A 21,567-nucleotide genomic window follows, 5' to 3' on the forward strand; every position below is an offset into this window, starting at 1 on the left:
TGCAAATATCTCTGAGCAATTATGTCTTCTTCCACGTGAGCAGAAGAGAAGAAGAGGAACAGCCCATTTCGCTTTGGATTCGTTGAACTAGTACCAGTTCTGGACTTGCCTGTACATTGGGGAAAAAATAAAATTCCGCTTGACTCGTTCTTTATAGCTCGAGAATCGAGCAGGGCCTAATCTGGCACGAAACTTGCCTTTACTGGGTTTTATTTTCAATGACTCCCATTGTTTTAGGTTTTATTTGCTCCTCCTGCCTTTCCCCCATATCGGCCAGGTCTTTACTGTGCTTTCTTATGTTCTGTTTTCTTAATGTGTAAAATTTCTCATGCTGTTCTCTTATCTGAAGTTCTGGGGAAGGGTGTTCTATCCTGTTTCTGTTCGCCTGACTCTTGCTCACCCTGGATTGTCTCTGGCTGTGTTGTGTAATTTCAGATTGTGACCTCGTGGTTAATAAACTTTATTCCAGGGAATCTTGTCAGGGCTTGAGGGATTATTCCTCCAGAGAGATTTTGTGTTTGCTTCTACTAAGTAATACGGACCTGAGGCTCCTTTTATGTACATTTTATGACATTAGTCTTCTTGGACTATGTAAATAGCATATATGTGAATCTAAAACTAACATATGCAGAACCTGGAGTTATTAATTTTATTGGAGGAGTTTTTTTGTTTTGTTTTGTTTCTTTTATTTGGTTTGTTTGTTTTGTTTTTACCATCTAGAATATGGGTCAAGAGAGAAAATCTTTTTGTCTCTCTGAGCAGGTGAACAGATGTATTTTTTCTAGTTTGCCCGTTCAGAGCAGCCGTGGCTTGTACAGGTCTTGGCTTTGTGTGACAAGCAATAAGGAGAGGACCTTCCGTTGTAGGGACCTTAATTTTTACGTCCGTAAACAACAATTGAGAGTCATGGGCATTCTCAGTTGAGTTGGAAAATATAATCGGAAAGGAACAACTCTGTAGCTCTCTTTACGTTTGGCTGGCCGACCTGACGGAGTAGTGCTGGTGATTTGGGGTGGCCAGGGTAAAGGAGTAGCGTTTCCCATGGGGTATGTGTTAGAGCGTTGCTTCTATTTCTTCATTGTAGAGTGGCCTTGGAAGTAAACCTAGTCGAACTAATGTTCAGTTCTGAGCAGCTTTATAAAGGTAACAGGACGATAACAAAGAAGCCGTGGGTCTCACCTCCTTGGGTCATTCTGAGCTGCAGTGGCAAGAATTGGAGAGAGGGACCCCTGGAGATGAGGTCAGGGATGCTCTGAGGCTTCCCCACACTTGTCCTCAGACGGGCCCGCCTGCCCCGTGTTTGACCATTGTGTCAGTAATTGATTTTTTGGCTTTCAGCTTCAGTTACCACTGGGCTGCTCTGGGCAGTGGACTCGGCCCTCATTAACTGTTAGGCCTTTGTCAGCTGACGCTGAAGCCTCATCAGACAGGGGCGCTGGAGAGACACCGTGGAGGAGAAGCATTTGCTCTCCTGAACTTGGCTCCCTCAGGGCACAGCTGCCTGCAGCCCCCAGCCCGCCCTCTCTCAGGCCACCGCAGACCCTTCCCAGTGGGGAGCTTTCCCTCACACCCCCGGGCTTGCATTTCCAGCCAGTCCTGCAGGTGCAGAGCTCCGAAAGCTTCTCTGCAACCCAGTGAGCTCCACAGGCACCCTCCCTAGTAAGGTCTGGATCCCCGTACTTGGTCCTCCCTTCAGCCCGAGGAGGGGCAGCTCGTCTTCTGTCACTTAGAGCTCTTACTTCTCACGTGCCACCCCCTCCTTTCTCCAGTGCTCTGAGTTAGTAATTCTTCATATTAAAATTTCCTCATTCGGTTCACTGTGTGGTTGCTCTCTCCTGACTGGATGGACTGATACAACCATAGACTTGTCTTTTTGCCTATTATTGAATATCGAACCGTTTGGATCATAGTTTGGTCTTACTTGGTCATTTTTAATGGTCTCCCAGAGTTGACATCTAATCTTTAATGTAGGAAATACATTGATCGATATTGATCAGTTTCGGGTATGTTTTTCATTTAGGGTTGACCATACTATTATGTTTTCTGCATAAATAAAAATGAAATATATTTTTGTGTAATTTAGCTGTGATTCCATTTTCTCTTCATATTTTCCAGAATTCTTCTGCCTTTTTGGGGGAAGGGAGAAAAAACCCACAGCCAATCACACACACACACACACACACACACACACACACACGCACACAGAAAGGGAGAGAGCACACATGTGCTTAATGTAAGGAACAAGTTACTTTTGTAAACGTGATTGTTCTTAGCTATCACATTATGTCGTTTCTTCTCATCTTAGGTTAATCCTCATTTTTTTTTAAGATTTTATTATTTATTTGAGTGAGAACGAAAGTGAGAGAGATCACTGAGGGAGAGGGAGAAGCAGGCTCCCTGCTGAGCAGGGAGCCCAGTGTGGGGCTCCTGGGGCTCGATCCCAAGACCTGAGCCAAAGTCAGAAACTTCACCACCTGAGCCCCCCAGGCCCCTCTTAGGTTAATCCTCTTAAAGAGCTGTAGACTTTTCTTCCCATTACTATACAGTTTTGTTATGTGTGCCCTAATCTGTAACTTCGGAAGTGTGTGGTAATTTACTGGGTGTATGCATTACATTGTCTTACCTCATAGCCTCATAGTTAAAAAGCTTTTTGTTTGTTTGTTTGTTTGTTTGTTTTGTTTTCTGTCAGAAATGTCTTTGGAGGCTTTGCTAAAATGGTCATTTCTGTTTTCACTTCTTTTTTTTTTTTTTTTTATAGGTGTTTGTATACTGTGCAATAAATAACCTACCTGGAAAATTCCTTGACTAATATTTCTAAGTAAATCACAAAATGTCATCAAATAATGATGGTGATATAAAGATTTCATGTTACATCTCGTCTCTCCTGGAAACGGTGTAATATTTTGTCATCAAACATGACACTGGGCTTAAGGTTGAGATATATTTGGCCCGTATGTTACGAATACCCTTAGTCTTGTTTTACTAAGCACTTTTTTCAGTAAAATAAGTAATAAGTAGGCACATATGCCCTTTGAGCAAATTTTGAATTTAACACTTTTTTGGGTCTTTGTTGTGTTTGTTTTAGCACAAATGTTACATTTGATTTGAAAGCAAAATCTATGTTAAACTTTATGTTTTTTTTAAATTTTTTTTAATTTAACAATAAATAGCTAATAAAATAACATAAAAAATGAACACGAGTGTTGGGAAAGATATTTGATCATGACATTTTTGGGTTAGATATAATTTTTGTGGTGTACTGTTTGAAATTTCTATGTAAATCTCATACATTATACATATATATCCAATTTGTTTTCTGGAAAAAATAGACTATCAAGTCAATATTAAAGTGCTTCATAGTCAAAAAGATAACCCCTCTTCATTGAACAGTGGGCTTCAGGACATTGTATTGGAAGGCAATGAAATAAATGATTTATTTGTGTGCAACTTAAGATATAAAATGACTTGTGAAGATGAGAAGGGTATTCTGAGGAACAGTAGCATTCATGTGGGAAAAAATGAGCAAACCCTTCCAGAAACAATTTGTTAAAGTAAAACGACCCCAAAATTTATGAAAATCCTCCTACCAAATGTTATTTTTTTTTTTTTTCAAATTTTTATTGAAATTCTAGTCAGTTAACCTACATGTGATAGTGATTCAGCACTTCCGTACAACACCTGGTGCTCATCACAAGTGCCTTCCTTCATCCCCGTCACCTACTTCACCCATCCCCCACCCACCTCCCCTCTGGTGACCATCAGTGTGTTCTCTAGAGTTAAGAGTCTGTTTCTTGGTTTGCCTCTCTCTTTTTTTCCCTTTGCTCATTTGTTTTGTTTCTAAAATTCCACATATGAGCAAAATCACATGGTGTTTGTCTTTCTCGGACTGAACTATTTTGCTTAGCATTATCCTCTCTAGCTCCCTCTACATCATTGCAAATGGCAAGGTTTCAGTCTTTTAGATGGCCGAGGAATATTCCATTGTATATATATATACCACATCTTCTTTATCCATTCATCAGACAATGGACACTTGGGCTGTTGCCATAACTTGGCTATTGTAGGTAATGCTGCTATAAGCATCGGAGCGCATGTACCCCTTCAAATTAGTATTTTGTATTCTCTGGGTAAAATACCTGGTAGTGCAATTGCTGCATGGTCGGGTAGGTCTATTTTTAACTCTTGCACTGTTGGTGGGAATGCAAAGTGGTGCAGCCACTCTGGAAAACAGTATGGAGGTTTCCCAAATGTTAGCTCTAAAGAAGAATTGAGAAGTCTTTGCACTTGTTGATCTTCCATATCAGTTCTGCCCCTACTGCTCTGCTCCCCAGTCACTTCCCTCTCAAATGAGATTATGTCAGAGAAATTACTGTCATGTAACTTTAAGTAAAAACAGTTTCAAATTTTTAATAAAATGGCTTCTTTTTGAAAGAGCAAAAAATAAAATCTCATTAAGGAAAAAGCTCGGTAATGTGGCTTATACTGTGTGATTTTATATTTACTGCATCCTTTGGACCAAGTGCGATAAACTATAATCACACTACAGTCACCTGTGATTTCATTATACCTCTTAACTGCTTGTAGGGTTTTGCTTTTTGCATGCTATGGCTTCTCTTCAAATCACTAATCTTTCACTTTTTTTTCAGTAGGAAGGAAGTACATTTTATTTACATAAATTTGAGACCTCTTAAATATAAGATTCTCTCTCAAACTTGAAAGTTGATGACCAGTATATCAAAATTATAAGACAGAGTTGTTACATTCTAATATTTACCCAGAGCAAAACAGTCATATAATTCATTTGACTACTGTTTCAAGAGCCATAGGCCAGAGCAAAATTAATTTTTATGAAGAAGAATAATGAATAAAAAGGGGAATAAGGACCAACTCTAGGTTCTCAGTATGATTGGTGATGAATTGAAAGGAAATATTTTGGTTACATGTTATAAGTCCCCTATTATACATCATAAGTCCCCTATTATACTAGGTTGCTTGGAAGGTTACTCCTGACTAGAAGATACTTGGAGGAATTATATAGCCTTGGAGGTAAGGTGGTACATGACAAGTACCACCTCACCTAGCGTGCTAGCCAGCTTCTAAGATGGCGGAGCTCCTTTGGCGATCAGGTTGCAATAGATAATGCAGCTTCTTTTAGTCAGAAAGTGTCAGAACATAGCAACTGACTGATTCCCAGCAACAGACTGCCATGTACCACCTGTGGGGTACTCTGCCATGAGACAGTTGAGTTGAAGGCTGAAAGTTTACCCACCTCCTTCTATTGCTGCTAATCCCACTACCTTGTAAACTCAGCTCCTTACATCATTGAAAGACAAGCGCTAAAATAAGGTTCCCCACACAGCCACTATTAGCTACATATTTATTTTTCTTTCTCAAGCACTGTGTTGTTGTCATGATGCCTAAACAGCTGTACTTTGCTCTGTTACCCTAGGATAGCCCCACAAATGCCCTAACTGAAAGGGGTGGCAGTGCTGCTCAAGACTGTTGGGTGGGCTCACTTCCTACCCGCATCCTCTGCAGCCATGGGCATCATGTTGGTGATATTCCCAGTGAACTGAGAGGAGACCCTTGTCATGCAAATCAGAGATTGTTTTTATAGAGTACTGTGAATTTATAAAATAAGAGTTGTGATAAATGAAAGTATCTCTTCATATTGGCAGTGTGTTGCCGGGAATCAGACAGTTGCTATGTTCTGACCCTTTCTGACTAAAAGAAGCTGCTTTATCTATTACAACCTGATTGCCAAAGAAGCGCCACCATCTTGGAAGCTGGCTACCACACTAGGTATACAGTTAAGTCATGGGAAGGTATGATATTGCCTTAGAGTTGACCATGGTTAAATGCTATACTTAATAATTGTGTGTAATATACACAACAAGACATATGGTGGGAACAAGGACTGTTTTTTGTAGGTTCTTGACATTGATGACAATGAAATTATTATTTCACTATTGAACATAGGATGCTGGGCTTTTTTTTTTTTTTTTAAAGATTTTATTTATTTATTTGACAGAGATAGAGACAGCCAGCGAGAGAGGGAACACAAGCAGGGGGAGTGGGAGAGGAAGAAGCAGGCTCATAGCTGAAGAGCCTGATGTGGGGCTCGATCCCATAACGCCGGGATCACGCCCTGAGCCGAAGGCAGATGCTTAACCGCTGTGCCACCCACGCGCCCCTGGGCTTTTTTTTTTTTTTTTTATCCATTCAATAATTTTTAGAATTTATCCTAGTATCCTCAGTTTATTAAGGGTTTTTAACTTTAAAGTACCCATAATGATCATTTTCAAATGTATTCTTAGTAACCATTGTTAGGACTAGAGTGCTGTAGCGTATTGACTTCAGAAGTCTGTGAATCATCTTTATGGATGTACCAGTATTGAAGCATCCGTGTGTTCTGGGGAGGAACCCCATGAGGCAGTTCTCAAGGCCTCCAGCTGCAGATAAGCTACTTAAAGATCATCGGAAACCAAAGTGTTCTCAAAACAACTGAGTTTCCAAAATACATGCTGTGATTAACTATGTCTTCCTTGTTTATAATGGCTCTGAATCATACAGTTCCTTTGATAAGGCCTGATGCATCTTTGTGTTGAATTTATTATTTGCAGATGTGATAAACACTTGACTTCACCAGGTTGATTACAATTAATTCTACTTAGTTTTAGGGTTGCGAAAATATGCTCGTGAGTGCTCCCCTCTGTCTTTAAGTCAAACATGTGAATTTATTTCCAGGCATGTCTTTTAGCTCTGCCAAAGCAGTCTTGTGCAAAGACACTGTTTCTAGAAAGCCTCTGAGGATTTGTTAACTGGTATGAGAGAGGCAGTTTCTCAAATAAAGGAGGAGCTCTAAGGAGAAAAACCCGATAAATGCCCTCATGGTGCCCATGCACTTTACTCTTTAGGATTTTTCAGCTGCAAGACCGGAGTATTGTGAGCCCTGAATCAGTACTTTCTGGAAAGGGGCCATATCATCTGTTTTTTCTACTTAAATGATTGTTATTCCATAGGTCTGAGATACAAGGATTTGGAGCCTGGGGAAAAGCCTTCAACTTAGGATAGGCTATAACAGGAATAATGAGCAGATTTTTAATTCCTCTCTGTTTTCTCTAGTACAGGGAAAAGGAGTTCTTCCCATGATCTGGCCTCCCTCCTCTCAGGAAACATGTTGGGATTTGAAGCCAAAGAACAGTGAGTGTTAAAAGTATTCTTTTGCCTCTCCTTGTTCTCTCATTGTGTGTTTCACTTAGGGAATGCTCTCAAACGTATAGTTTTGTCAGCCTTAAAAGTAAAACAGCCTGTTATTTTACCAGAAAAATCGGTTTATTTGGACATAGCAGAAGAACTGTAATTTGGGACACAAAGCTGTGGCAAACTATAGGCAAATCCAGAGATCAAAGGAGAGGAATATTACTGGGTAGAGAAAAGGAGGAGGTTGGAAGGGCCTGCTTTAAAGGAAAGCCCATTGGAGGAAAGTGAGAGTTCAAGGTGGTGACAGTTGGCTGAGTTGTGGTATTTTCTTACTGGCTGAGCTTGTTGCTGGGCAAGGAGAAATTCTTCCTTCCTCCTGCAGGAGTAGTAAAGTATGCTTCTTCCTGTCGAGAATGCAATGGAACAGAAGAGATAAAGCATCAGAGTTCCCCCTTCTGGCCTCCTGACTCCATTTTTAAATGAGTTTTTTTTACTCAGTTTCATAGTTTAGACAGGGTTGTGCTGGTAAATGTTTAATGACTGGCTCTATGAGAAAAGTAAGCACACACACACACACATAAGTTAATGAAATTCATGATACTGCTTGAAGGTTGATGCAAAAATTTCTATTAAATATTTCTTTATATAGTTTAGAAATAAATTTTAAGCTAAAGTGCTTTCTTGATTTTCAGATTAGACATATAACTTCAAATGAATTGCTATTTCTTGCAAAAGCTATTATCCATTTTTACAATTTTATTGCCAAAAAGAGTGTCACAAAATCAAACTACTGACAACTGCTTCTGACTACCATCCATTTCATCACAGAAATCATTTCACACCACTGACCAGTGAGTTTAGTGCTGGCATGAATGTTGGTTATTTTCTGTTATTTCTTTTTAAAAATTTCACCAAATCAGAAAAATTTATGTCAGAATATTACTCAGATGTCAATAACATGAGCAACTACCTTGCTGAATTGGATAGTTTTTGAATACTGGAGGAATATTTTTAAAATATTTTGGGTTCTTTACAGTGTAATAGCTACAGATACATCCTACTTTTTTTTTTTTAAGTTTTTATTCATTTACTCGAGAGAAAAAGTGAGTGAGAGAGAGCACAAGTGACTATACCACTTTATTTTCTCACCAGCAATGTATAAGACATGGAATTTCTCCACATTTATGCAGGCATTCGGTGTTGTCATTATTTTTATTTTGGTTGCCTGGTAGGTATATATTGATATCTCATCATAGTCTTAATTTGCATTTCCCTAATGGTTGTTAGTGTTAATGTTTATTAATTTCCGTGAAGTGTCTCTTTGTGACTTTTGCCCATTTTTAATGGAATCGTTTTTTTGTTTTTTTGTTTTTTTACTATTGAGCTTGGAAAATATATATATTCTAAATTTAAATTTGTCATATTTATAGTTTGCAAATGTATTCTTTACATCTGTAGCTTCTCGTTTTAATCTTCTTTACAGGACTTTCATAAAACAAACATTTTTACTTTTGATGACATTTGACAATTTTTTTCCTCTCCTGGATGGTTTTGGTTTCATGTTTAAGAACTTTTTGCGTAGCTCTGGATCCCAAAGATTTTTCTGTCTTTCTTTCTAAAAGTTTTACTATTTACATTTTACATTTAAATCTACCATCAGTTTTGAGTGAATTTTTGTGAAAGGTGTGAGGCTTAGGTTGTTTCCTATTTTTGCTCATTGGTCAACTAGCATTGTTTGTTGAAAAGATTATTCTCCTCCCTTAAATTTCTTTTTCATCAGTGTCAAAAACTATTTATCCCTTTCTTATTTATTTTAGGGGGGTTATTTATCCCTTTCTTACTACACAGTCTTGATCAGCATACTCAGTTTCCCCAAAAGGTACCTCTTGCAAAGCTTAGTACGATGTCACCACCAGGATGTTGACATTGATATAATCAATATAGAACACTTCCACCCCGGCAAGGATCCCTCGTGTTTCCTTTTTATAGCACAGACAGTTCTCTGCTACCCACACTCCCTCTTGACTCTTGGGCCACTAATACAGTTTCTGTTTCTTTATGTCATTTCAAGAATGTTATGTAAATTGAATTATATAGTAGGTAATCTTTTGGGATTGTTTTTTTAAAAATAGAATTTATGGGCACCTGGGTGGCTCCATCAGTTAAGCATCTGCCTTCAGCTCAGGTCATGACCCCAGGGTCCTGGGAACAAGTCCCACATCGGGCTCCCTGTTCAGTGGGGAGTCTGCTTGTCCCTCTACCTCTCCCCCCTGCTCATGATCTCTCTCGCACTCCAATAAATAAAACCTTTAAAAAATTTAAAAAATAGACTTTATTTTTAAAAGCAGTTTCAAGTTGACAAACATTGAGCAGAAAGTGCATGTATGTCAAACGCCGCCTCTGCCTCTGTGTTGGTGCGGTACGTTTGTTACAGTTAATGATCTCTATCGGTATATAATTATTAATGAAAATCCGTAATTTACAGTACGGTTCACTCTGTGTTGTGCAGTTAGTTTTGTGGGTTTTGACAAATGCATAATGTCACGTACCCACCATATAGTATTATAGAGAATGGTTTCCTCGTCCTAAAAATCCTCCGTGCTTCATCTCTTCATCTCTGCCCCCTTCTACCACCAAAGCCTGAAAACTACTGATCTTTCTTACTGTTCTTATCTATTTTTCCTTTCCCAGGATGTTCGTAGACTCGTGCTGTATGTCGTCTTTTCAGACTGGCTTCTTTCACTTAGCAGTATGATTTAAGATTCCTACTGCCTTTTCTTGGCTTGATAGCTCATTTCTTTTTATCACTGAATAATGCTTCCTTATATGGATGTGCTATAGTTTATTTATCCAGTCATCTATTGAACTGAATTGTGAATAAAACTGCTATGTTTGGGAGGTGTGTATACATATATATACGTATATATATATAAAATCTTAGCTAGATCTAGATGGCTCATATATATATGATCTTAGATAGATCTAGATGGCTGACATTTACTTTTATAAGCAACTGTGTCTTTCAAAGTGGCTGTACCATTTTTCACTATAAGCAGCAATGAACAATAGTTTTCTGTTAGTTCAGCTCCTAGCCAGCATTTGGTGGTGTCAGTGTTTTGGATTTTGGTCATTCAAGTAGGTGTGTAGTGGCATCTCATTGTGGTTTCACTTTGAAATTACTAATGACGTAGGATATTCAACACCTTTTCACGTGTTTATTTGCCATCTGTATATCCTTTTTGGTGAAGTGTCCCTTTACGTTTTTCATCCATTTGCTAAATGGATTGTTGAGTAGTTTTATACCGTTGAGTTTTGGGAGTTCTTTATATATCCTAGATACTAGTCCTTTGTAAGATATGTGCTTTGCAGCTATTCTCTTTGAGTCTATAGCTTGTCTTTGCATCCTCTTAAAAGAGAGGGTGTTAGTTTCTTAGGCCTGCTATAACAAATTATCACAAACTGGGGGGTTTAAAACAGAAATGTATTCTTGTATAGTCCTGGCAGGAAGAAGTCAAAATTAAATGTTAACAGAACTGGTTCCTTCTGGATGCTCAGAGAGAGAATTTGTCCCATGCTTCCCTCCTGGTTTCTGGTGGCTTCCAGGAATCTTTAGTGTTTCTTGGCTTGTAGCCATATCACTTCCAATCTCTGCCTTTGACTTTCACGTGATCTTCCCTTCTCTGTGTCTTCTCTTTGGTCTCTTTCAAGGACAGTTATTATTGGATTTAGGCCGTACCTGGGCCCTTAAGATGATACAAGATTCTGAATTTCCCAGAAAGAACACAGATAGCAGCCCAGAATCTAAGCAGAACCTGAATGGCTGGGATTAAGGAGAACCAGAAGAAAGGTGTTAGGAATGAAATGACATATCATGTAGAATTTAATTTCTCTGTGATAACAAAGGAAGAGGAGATTCGTCTGGGGAATCCCAAATTTTGTCACCAGATTTTAAAGAGAAAACTGTCAGTGATCCAATAATATTGTTATATTCCAGTGACTGCAACAATTTTAGTTATTAGTGCCAGCATTGTGTTATTTGGGTGCCATTCTTATAGGATGGTCTTTTATTATTGGTTGATTAACATACTGGTGAGTTCAGCTGGACTGTGTAAGAATGTATAGTTTAAGATGGGAAGATAGAGGTCAGTTTTATTTATAGTTAAGTAGAAAGTTGAATGTAGTCCAGTTCTGACAAATTTCGGGATTTTAGAAGACTCATGGGGCAAGAGAAGAAACCTTAAGTGACAGACCAGTCTGTCTCACTGCCCTCTTATGGATTCTAGCAGCAGAGGGTGGGATTGGGTTGATGACCCAATGAAATAAAGTCACAATGTTCTGATGATCCACAAACTCTCAAAAAGCCAGCCATACCCCTTGTTTGGTGCTAAGTTTGTTGTGGTCACAACAGCTGTAGTCTGTTTACTCTTTTCCCCACGAGAATGGTACTTCTACCCCCAAGTGCCTGCAAGATGGCTGCTCTATCTAGAGTGCTGAAAAAGTTCCGTTGTAAAAATTACTGCGCATTAAGGTGACCTGCTTCAGAGGCCTCTGCCACCATTAACTAGATAATTTTCAGCATCCTGTTAAAAGAGTTGTGGCCAATTAAATCCTTATTTGTTGTGGGTGAATCCGTTACCGTTCTTTTAAACTTTTTGTAAATCTAAGCTTTCTCAGAAAACGTGAGTGGCTCTGAAAAGAGCCTTTGGTTCAGTTTGGGTTTGTTTTCACTTGCTAAGCTTTACTGCTTGTGAGGTATTACTTGCACTGGACTTTATGATGGTGGCTCTCGGTCTTCTTGGGCAGCAGCACGGCCTGGATGTTGGGCAGGACGCCGCCCTGCGCGATGGTCACCCGGCCCAGCAGCTTGTTGAGCTCCTCGTCGTTGCGGATGGCCAGCTGCAGGTGGCGCGGGATGATGCGCGTCTTCTTGTTGTCGCGGGCCGCGTTGCCCGCCAGCTCCAGAATCTCGGCCGTCAAGTACTCCAGCACGGCCGCCAGGTACACGGGCGCGCCGGCCCCGACCCGCTCGGCGTAGTTGCCCTTCCGGAGCAGGCGGTGCACACGGCCCACCGGGAACTGGAGGCCGGCCCGCGAGGAGCGCGTCTTGGCCTTGGCACGAGCCTTGCCGCCCTGCTTGCCGCGTCCCGACATAGCTTAAAAACTGGCGTGTAATAACGGGAGAAAATTTCCGTTAGGTCAGGTACCCGGCCTATTTATAGTCTGATGATAGGTTGTGAGGTGCTGTTTGGTTGGCTGATAGTCTACCAATCAGAGAACGTTTCTGGGATCACCTCATTTACAAACACACCACTACCCATTGCCCAATCAGATGCTGGCTGCCTAACACGTCATTGAGCGCTGTGCCTATAAATACCGCAGTTGGCCTCTTGAAGTGCCACTTGTTGGCACACTGGAGCTGTTCACCGGCCATGCCAGAGCTGACTTCGAAGGGCACTACCATTTCCAAGAAAGGTTTCAAGAAAGCTGTAACCAAAACTCAGAAGAAAGAAGGAAAGAAGCGTAAGAGATGCCGCAAAGAGAGCTACTCCATTTACATCTACAAGGTGCTGAAGCAGGTGCACCCCGACACCGGCATCTCGTCCAAGGCCATGAGCATAATGAATTCTTTCGTCAGTGACATCTTCGAGCGCATCGCGGGCGAGGCGTCGCGCCTGGCGCATTACAACAAGCGCTCGACCATCACGTCCAGGGAGATCCAGACGGCCGTGCGCCTGCTGCTGCCCGGGGAGCTGGCCAAGCACGCCGTGTCTGAGGGCACCAAGGCCGTCACCAAGTACACCAGCTCCAAGTAAAACGATTCCAGTCACCAGACAAGCTTTATAACCCAAAGGCTCTTTTAAGAGCCACCCACACTTTCCAAAAGACTGTAGGCTCTTAGTCGTAAACTGTACGTGGGTAGGTCTTCTGACCTGGAAACTGCTGGTATAACAAGCAAATAGATTTCTTGGTCTGTTTGCCAAGTTTACTTTGCTCACACCATATAATGTTTGAGAAATAAGTAGATAAGGTCTCACTTGGGTGGTTGCAGGACTATCTTTCAGTTTCAAATACCTAACTGAATTGTTTATGCATTTCAGTTAGACTTGAGATCTAGGTGAAGCAATTTGGAGAAGGGAGTCCTTTGAACAGAAAGTGGCTCCACTAATCCTATGTCCTCAGGGAGGTCCTTACATGGGCCCGAGGGCCACAAGGAATATGGCTTGCCTTTCTGTAAAAAAGTTTTGAAGTATTTTGTATCAGATGACAGTGAAAGTCTGGAGCAGTGGACAGACTTTATAGACCTTGAGACTTACAGACCTTAAGACGGTCTAGTATGGGAGCATTAGTCACAGCTGTTTTACTTCCTCTTTACATTGGCTATGGTTTGTGAAAAAACTCATGGATCCGGCTAGCTGCCCATAAGCTGCTGCTATTTGAGGCCCAAAGCCTGGAGTTTCTTGGTCTGATCTCATCTGAACATTTATTGTGGTTTCTAAACTGGGCTGTTTATTGAGAACAGGTTGATGGGAGTGTGGAGATCTTGCCGTGCCAGCTGATTCACACTGAAACCCGATAAGTGGCTAACTGGCAAACAAGTAACATTAACTGAATTAACTCTTTTGCATTTAACTTACAAATTCTAATAGGGTCATTTGTTTTTTATATTGTGATTAGACCATTAAATTGCATTTGTGCCTTATATCACTGGACTCAAATACCGTGATGTTCTAAATCGGGTCATATGGTTTTTATCAAAATAGGATGCCCAGTATTCACGGCAGAAGACATTGGGTACAAGATCTAATCTGTCATAATCGTCTGGACTCTTCTGAGCGAGCCCACAAGCATTTAAAAAAAATCACTGAAAAAGGCCATGGAAATTGACAAAAAAGAAGGGATCAAATTATTATGACTACTTCCCAGAAACCTGTGGTTCAGCTAGAATTCTTAGTTGGACTGTTGATTTCTATTTTCTTCCCTTTTAAAAAAGATTTAATGTATATACATCTTTACAAAAAAATAAAAATAAAAACAAACTGTAATACCATTTGATTGAATATGTATAGTAAAAATTCATAGGAAAGAAGTGTCACATGCCCCTGCAGAATCCCAGAATGCTTTAGCTGGGAGTCCTCAAAGGAGCTAATAGATGGGACATCAGTGCCACATTGTATGGGAAGGGGGCATCATCTCTAGTCAGGGGTCCCAGCTGCCCTGATAAGGCCTTATGAAACAGTATGTCTCTGCATAGCTCCAAATACTTATCAACTCTAGAGTGGAAGAGTATTGTTTTTCTGGCTGGTTCTTTCCCTTAGTAGCATGTATTTAGGATTCATTCATTTTTGTTATGTGGACTAATATCTTTCTTTTTATCACCAAATAACTCTGTTGTATGGCTAGACCACAATTGGTCTATCCATTTACATATTTCAGGGGCTCTTCTTTGCTTCCACTTTTTAGCCGTTGTAAGTAAAGTTGTTATAAGCATTTTTGTGCAGGTTTTATGTTGAAACAACTTTTCAAATAATTGGGTAAATATCATGAGGAGTACAATTGCTGGGTTGTATGTTTCACTTTATAAGGAACTGCTAAACTGTCTTCCACAGTGGCTGTGCCATTCAGCATTCTCACAAACAGTGAATGAATGAGAAGTCTTGTTGTTCCATACCCTTGTCAGCATTTGGTAATGTCATGTTTTGGATTTTAGCCGTTCTAATAGTAGGTGTGTAAATAGCTCATTGTTTTAATTTGTGTTTCCCTAATAACAGTTACATTTGAGAATCTTTTGATACGCTTATTTGCCATCTGTAGATCTTTTTGGTGAGATATCTGTGTAGATCTTTTGCCTATTCTTTAATTGGGTTTATTTTCTTACTGATGAGTTTCAAGCATTTTTTAAAATGTATTCTGACTACAAGTCCTTTATCATATACATGATTTGCAAATATTTTCTCCATCTGCGGTCTGTCTTTTCATTCTCTTACCAGTGTCTTTAGCAGAGCATGGGTCTTTAATTTCAAAAATGTCCAATTTCTATATAATGCAAGCCACAGACATTGGCCACATATGTCACTTTAAACTTTCCAGTAGCCACATTTAAAGTAGAAAAAAGAAATCGGTGAAATTAATTTTAATCAATATTTTGTTTAATGCAATATATCAAACTTTATAATTTCAACATGTAATAAAGATAAAATTATAATAATTTAATTTTTAAAAGTTAGGTCTTTGAAATCCAATGTGTATTTTACACTTACAGTGTGTCTTTGTTCAGACTTGCCACATTTCAAGTGCTCAATAACCACATATGGCTAGTGGCTCCCATACTGGACACTATAGCGCTAAATCTATGCTAGGTAGCCTCAGCCACACCCCTTGCTCTAAATACCTATGGCAGACTCACAAGTTTATATCTGCAGTGTAGGGGTCCCCATGGATTCCAAACCAGTGAATTCAGCTGCTTTCTCATCACCATTCTGACATTGTGCAGCCACCTCAAAATTCGCTCCACAAGTGTTCGCAGTCCCTCTTGACGGTTCGCAGGCTCTCTATCTCCATGTTCCGTTGTATCCATGGCACCATCCCATTCACATGGAAGATCAATGCCTGCCTGCTGGAGCAGTACGGTGAGGACTTAAGTTGGTCTGGCTCTTTCTGGCCCCGTTCCCCGGAAGGGTTTCCCTTGCCCCGCAAACCTCATGGTCCCATCTGAGATGAGACTGGGAAGCTTCTCCTTTGACAGTTGCACCAGCAGAGGTCTTTCTCCTGTTTTGGGTTTAGAGGCTTGAGGGCAATGACAGCATCTGGGTTTCTCAACAGGCGTAGGTGCTCTGTCCTTTTTACAGCCCTCGTCTTCCTGCCACTTGTTATGTTTTCTGTTCTGTGGCATAACAACATCACAACCTAGAATTAGAGATAGCGAATACCCCTGCTTCCAGGGCAAATGCCAACGGGTAATCATTGCAGTGATGTCGGGTGGAGTAAACATCTAGAAGTGCTTAGGGAGGGGAGCACCTGCAGGATCTGCTCTCCCCAGTTCCCAAACCCATCCTCACTGTATTTAAAGCAGAGCCCTAGCGGCGCTGTGGCCCTTTCCCCAGAAAATTCCATCATGCCAATCCTCTATTACTCAGTGGTTGAGGTGCTGGCCACAGGCAGATAGCACCTTTCTTAAAACACACATTTTAAAAACCTGAAACAACAACAAGAAACCTGGTGTTTTAGCTGCTTTCCCATGCATTGTCTTGGACTAAAGCTTTCCTCTTATTTGTCTGACATTACGGAAGTCTTCAGAAGTCGCAAACCCATTCTGATGTCCTTTGTGCCACCAAGCTCCCTAAAGCTGGGTTCTGGGTCCACATTTGGTCTGCAAGTCTGATCTAAGGAAAGACCGTTTGGGCAGCAGCTTTGCTTTTCTAATAACAAACGTTTCCAAGTTCCTAGTGGAGAATGAAGAAATTCGTATCTCTCGGCAAGTCTTACATATTAATGAGAGTTCAGAGTATTTACAGAACCTGTGGGAATAAGGGGAAGCATGGCTTAGAGGAAAAAAGATCGTTTAAATGCTTACTTTACTAAGAAAGCATAAATACAGGCAGTTCTTGAGGTAGTGTAAAACCTAAAAAATGATGACGCAAAGCAATGTTAATAATCAATGGGAAAAATCATCATTACTGCATAATTTTTAAACATTTTTATCCAGACATTTAAAAACTCCCTTAACCGTCTATTATAATTATAGAGGGAAGTGGAAAAGAAATACTTAGGACATTGTAATTTAAAATATTAACACCATTAAAGAATTAAATTCTCATTTCTTTTTTATAAACTTACTGCAAGTAGTGGAACACGCCCACCTTCCGATACAGGGAGCGTCTTTTCTATACCTTGGCGAACTGTGCTGGCTCTTTCTGAATTCGGATCAGCTTCCATCATTTTATTCTTTGTATTTTCAATGTTGTGAAATATCTTTGAGAATTCCTGTAGCACGAAGCGTTTTGCCAGTGTCACTTTCCCTGGAACATCTTCATCCTTTTTGACACAAACACTTTCTGATGTATGTCAGCGAGTTCACTGTCACTGAGTTCCTCTGGTCGTGCAGCTAGTCTCTCAATAGTGACAGCACCAGCAGTCTCACTGCCAGCTGTTTCTTCTGGAACTCCTTTTATATTCAACTTGAATTCCACTTTCAGGATTATTATTTTTTATTTTTTTATTAGCCTTTCATCTGATGGCCACCTCCCACTTTTGATGATCAGTTCTTGTCATGTACATTTATCACTGGGAGACAAAGCGGCAACTAAAAGTACATGCTTCCTGTTTGTGCGTAAACTGAGTAACACATGCAGTGTCCAGAAACCAGCACATTTTAAAATAAGTGACGTGGGACGCCTGGGTGGCTCCATCGGTGAAGCGTCTGCCTTCAGCGCCGGTTGTGATCCCAGGGTCCTGGGATCAAGCCCCATATCAGGCTCCTTACTCAGTGGGGAGTCTGCTTCTCCCTCTGCCTGCCACTCCCCCTGCTTGTGCTGTCTCTCTGACAAATAAATAAAATCTTTTAAAAAATAAGTAAATACAATAAGTGAGGTGATAGGTCATGATAGAACACCATGTGCATTTGTTATTTGTGCAGTGACTTGTGAACTGAAGACCCAGCGCTGAAGTTTGTAATTTATGCAACTACTCACTACTGAACTTTGTAGTGTGTTGTTGGACAATTGATGTAATTTAACTGAACTGTTGCAACTGAAATTCATTTATATCAAAACCATGCAGTGTGAGAATTGTCTCTATGAAGTAAGCACCCCACTAAAGAAGCTAGGAAAAATAAAAATAAAGTGAGTCAGTAGAAGGCCTAAGGTTAAAAAATGAAAAACCTGGAAAAAAATACTTAGGAAAAAGAAATGGCAAAACTGTTTTTAAATTTTTCAGTACAGTAAAACTGTAAGAAATGCAGAAGTAAAGAAATAGCAAATAAATACATTTTAAAAAATTAAAAGATTAGCCTGTAACTGATAGGGTTTGTTAAAAAGTGAGAAAGTACAAACACAAAATTAGGGATAATAAAGGACTTGTAGTTACAAACACAGTGGAGATAAAATCATTAGAGACCAGTTTGCTTATCTCTAAGATGATATCTTTAAATAATTTTCTTGTAAAATATAATTTACCAAAATGTATTACAAATTATTAGCAAATCTAAACAGAACAGTTTCATAATAGAATAGGGAAAATGGTCAAAGAACTGTGAACTGAAAAAGAGACACCAAGTACCAATTGTTTTAAAAGAGGAATTTCACCGAAGTTTTCAAGAAAAGAGAATTCCAATGTGTTCAGTTTCAGAATATTAAAAAGTTATTTTCTAGGGGTGCCTGGGTGGCTCAGTCCATTGACATCTGACTCTTGGTTTCGGTTCAGGTCATGATCTCAGGGTTATGGGATCGAGCTCTGCGCTCAGCAGGGAGTCAGTTTGGTATGCTCTCTCTCCCTCTGCCACTTCCCCCCGCCAACTCGTATGTGCCTGCGCACATGGGCATGCACTCTCTCTCTAAAATAAATAAATAACTCTTTAAAAGAATAAAAAGATCATTATCTTCCATATTATTTTCATGAATTGAATAAACATTTATATCAAAAGCAGAACATGATTACACACAAAAAAGGAAAATAGAGATTATCTAACTTATAATATTGAAGCATAAATTGTAAATGATATATTGGTAACTGGAATTCAGCACATTAAGTGAACGACAAGATGCCCAAGGAGGGTTTTATGCAGAAATGTAAGGATAATGCATTTTAGGAAGTTTATTAAAATAACTCAATACATCTAAAGAGGAAAGGTTTATGATCAATCCCCAGTGATGCTGAAAAGGCATATTCTAAAACTCAATATCCATTCTTAACTTACGGCTCTCAGTAAAGCAGACATAGAAGAATTCTTTCTCATTATTATGAAATGTATCTAATGAGAAATAGTCCAGAAGATTCTTCAGCAAAGTGACGAAAAAACAAGAATGCCTACTCTCTTCATTTCTATTTAACATTATGAAGGCTATGAGCCATTTAAATCAGACAAAAAAACAACCCCGCAACCCGCCACCCCCCGCCACCCCCCGCCACCCCCCGCCACCCCATCCACATGTAGATTACAAATGCTGAGAAAAATACTAGTAGCCCTAGAATAGAATGTGAATCTTGGCACCACTGAAAACAATACTTACAACCAGCTTCAGTATAGCAAGTATTTTTACATAAGTACCTGGTCCTAAGCTGACTAAACAACTTTCACTGTTTCAGTAGACCCAGCGCCTATTTTTACCAGTTTTAGAGACAGATTTTTGCATTTTCAGCTTGCCACAATGTAGGAACCAAGCCCTATCAGCAGAGCCACAGCCCTTCTCCAGGAAATGTAAGTGGCTCTGAAAAGAGCCTTTGGGTTATTTTTAGGTGAAGACGCTTACTTGGGCAAGTTTACTTGGAGCTGGTGTACTTGGTGACGGCCTTGGTGCCCTCGGACACAGCGTGTTTGGCCAGCTCTCCGGGCAGCAGCAGGCGCACGGCCGTCTGGATCTCCCTGGACGTGATGGTCGAGCGCTTGTTGTAATGCGCCAGGCGCGACGCCTCGCCCGCGATGCGCTCGAAGATGTCAGTAACAAAGGAATTCATGATGCTCATGGCCTTGGACGAGATGCCGGTGTCGGGGTGCACCTGCTTCAGCACCTTGTAGATGTAAATGGAGTAGCTCTCTTTGCGGCTTCTCTTACGCTTCTTCCCTTCTTTCTTCTGAGTTTTGGTTACAGCTTTTTTGAAGCCTTTCTTGGAAATGGTAGTGCCCTTCGAAGTCAGCTCCGGCATGATGAGTGTACAGCTCAATAGCGTTACAGCTCTCCAGTGACAGCTCTAGCCGCTCCAAACCGCACCAAGTAAGCGAAGAGCATTGAACCCTAGCGAGAGCAGTATTTATAGGCACAGTTCTGAAGTGACGCGTTGAGCAGACACGGTCTGATTGGTTCGTGGGTAGTGGCGTGAATGTAAATGAGGTGATTCTGGCGAGGCTTTCTGATTGGCTAGACGGCCATCAGCCAATCAGATAACAAATCACAGCCTACTGTCAGGCTATAAATAGGCCCCGTAGTTTTTTTTTTTTTAGGTGCTGTAATTTCCTGCGGTGCGTCCTGCTGTGTCTGGGCGCTGGAAACAGGGTGGCGAAGCACTTGCTAAGGCTAAGTCCAGTTCATCTAGAGCCAGCTTGCAGTTCCCAGTGGGTCGAATCCACCGTCTGCTCCGCAAGGGCAAGTATGCGGAGCGCGTGGGGGCTGGTGCACCGGTGTACCTGGCGGCAGTGCTGGAGTACCTCACAGTCCAGATTCTAGAGCTGGCGGGCAACACCTCTCGTGACAACAAGAAGACGCGTGTCATCCCCCACCATTTACAGTTGGCCATCTGCAAAGACGAGGAACTGAACAAGCTTCTGGGCGGAGTGACCATCGCCCAGGGCGGCGGCGTCCTGCCCAACATCCAGGCCGTGCTACTACCCAAAAAGATCAAGAGTCACCACCACAAGGTCCAGGGCAAGCAATTTCCAAGTCATGAATCCCAATGAGTGACAATGTTTGGAGAAGAAAAACCAAAGGCTCTTTTCAGAGCCACTCAAATGATCAGGGAAGACTGCATAAGCTGCCATGTATGTGGGATGCCTATGTGTATATGCAGGTACACATGCCCTGAATCTTGGTAAAAATCCCAGCGCTCCAAAATTACCTTTGGTTCTACTAACGGGTTCTTTTGAGTTTTAAAGCTGTTGAGGCTCAACCAGCTTTCCTGGTAAGTGGTCAGCAAGGAATTGAAGGTTTTTTTTGAGAGAGTACAGTGGGAGGGGCAGAGAGCAGGAGGGAGAATCTGAAGCCGTCTCTACGTTCAGCGGCGATCCCGCTGTAGACTTTGAGCTCCGCAGCCGAATCATGACCTGAGTGGAAATCAAGCCCTTCACCTAACCCACTGCCATCCCAGCACCCCAGCCAGCAAAGAGTTTAGTCACATACTGAAGCTATCGGGAGGAAGAGCTATAATTACTCTGTCATTAACAACCACCACTCAGTTTGTGAGCTAATGTAAACAGGTGACTATAAAATAAAAAAGTCACCTGTTGAGTTCCAGCCCCATGTTGGGTGTAGAGTTTACTTAAAATCTTAAAAAAAATGAAGAACAACAAACAGGAGAGGTATAATATAGCTTCCAGTTTAACTGGTGGCAGTCCCACAGCACGTCAATCCAGCAAGGATGTGTGGTTTTCTTAAAGTATCTTCTGAAAAGGAATTTCCTTTCAAACATGCTAGCATCATTCGGTATCCTGAAATCTTT

General features: G+C 40.8%; 4 protein-coding genes across 9 annotated transcripts; 2 read left to right on the forward strand and 2 right to left on the reverse strand.

The window, feature by feature from the left end:
• Positions 1 to 7,316: 7,316 nt before the first annotated feature.
• On the reverse strand, positions 7,317 to 20,460 carry LOC103665034 (histone H2B type 1-A). Of its 6 annotated transcripts, none has more exons than XM_008692945.2 (2): positions 19,668 to 20,460; positions 7,317 to 7,607 (listed from the first exon to the last, which is right to left on the reverse strand). In XM_008692945.2, exon 1 carries the CDS (start codon positions 20,059 to 20,061, stop codon positions 19,678 to 19,680), a length of 384 nt encoding a protein of 127 aa, XP_008691167.1. In that variant the 5' UTR covers positions 20,062 to 20,460; the 3' UTR covers positions 7,317 to 7,607; positions 19,668 to 19,677. The 6 variants fall into 6 exon arrangements, with proteins under 6 accessions (XP_008691167.1, XP_040500831.1, XP_008691166.1 ...); XM_040644897.1 differs by lacking the exon at positions 7,317 to 7,607 and adding an exon at positions 15,333 to 16,084; XM_008692944.2 differs by lacking the exon at positions 7,317 to 7,607 and adding an exon at positions 15,333 to 16,718.
• LOC103665182 (histone H2A type 1-H-like) lies at positions 11,959 to 12,354 on the reverse strand. The gene has a single exon (XM_008693079.2). The coding sequence runs from the start codon at positions 12,352 to 12,354 to the stop codon at positions 11,959 to 11,961; it is 396 nt and encodes a 131-aa protein (XP_008691301.1).
• LOC103665033 (histone H2B type 1-A) lies at positions 12,626 to 13,016 on the forward strand. The gene has a single exon (XM_008692943.1). It carries the CDS (start codon positions 12,633 to 12,635, stop codon positions 13,014 to 13,016), a length of 384 nt encoding a protein of 127 aa, XP_008691165.1. The 5' UTR covers positions 12,626 to 12,632.
• LOC103665181 (histone H2A type 1-A) lies at positions 20,369 to 21,247 on the forward strand (the record flags this gene model as incomplete). The annotated part of the gene is made up of 1 exon (XM_008693078.1): positions 20,369 to 21,247. A coding segment is annotated over one exon (441 nt), but the record flags the coding sequence as incomplete, so codon positions are not given.
• Between the last annotated feature and the right edge of the window lie 320 nt (positions 21,248 to 21,567).

The sequence above is a fragment of the Ursus maritimus genome, unplaced genomic scaffold (genome assembly GCF_017311325.1).
Source record: "Ursus maritimus isolate PB19 unplaced genomic scaffold, ASM1731132v1 scaffold_30, whole genome shotgun sequence".
NCBI classification, from domain to species: domain Eukaryota; kingdom Metazoa; phylum Chordata; class Mammalia; order Carnivora; family Ursidae; genus Ursus; species Ursus maritimus.

Coding starts and splice junctions, on each gene's coding strand:
- LOC103665182 (XM_008693079.2), bottom strand. CDS start 12,354: ATGTCGGGACGCGGCAAGCAGGGCGGCAAGGCTCGTGCCAAGGCCAAG.
- LOC103665033 (XM_008692943.1), top strand. CDS start 12,633: ATGCCAGAGCTGACTTCGAAGGGCACTACCATTTCCAAGAAAGGTTTC.
- LOC103665034 (XM_008692945.2), bottom strand. CDS start 20,061: ATGCCGGAGCTGACTTCGAAGGGCACTACCATTTCCAAGAAAGGCTTC.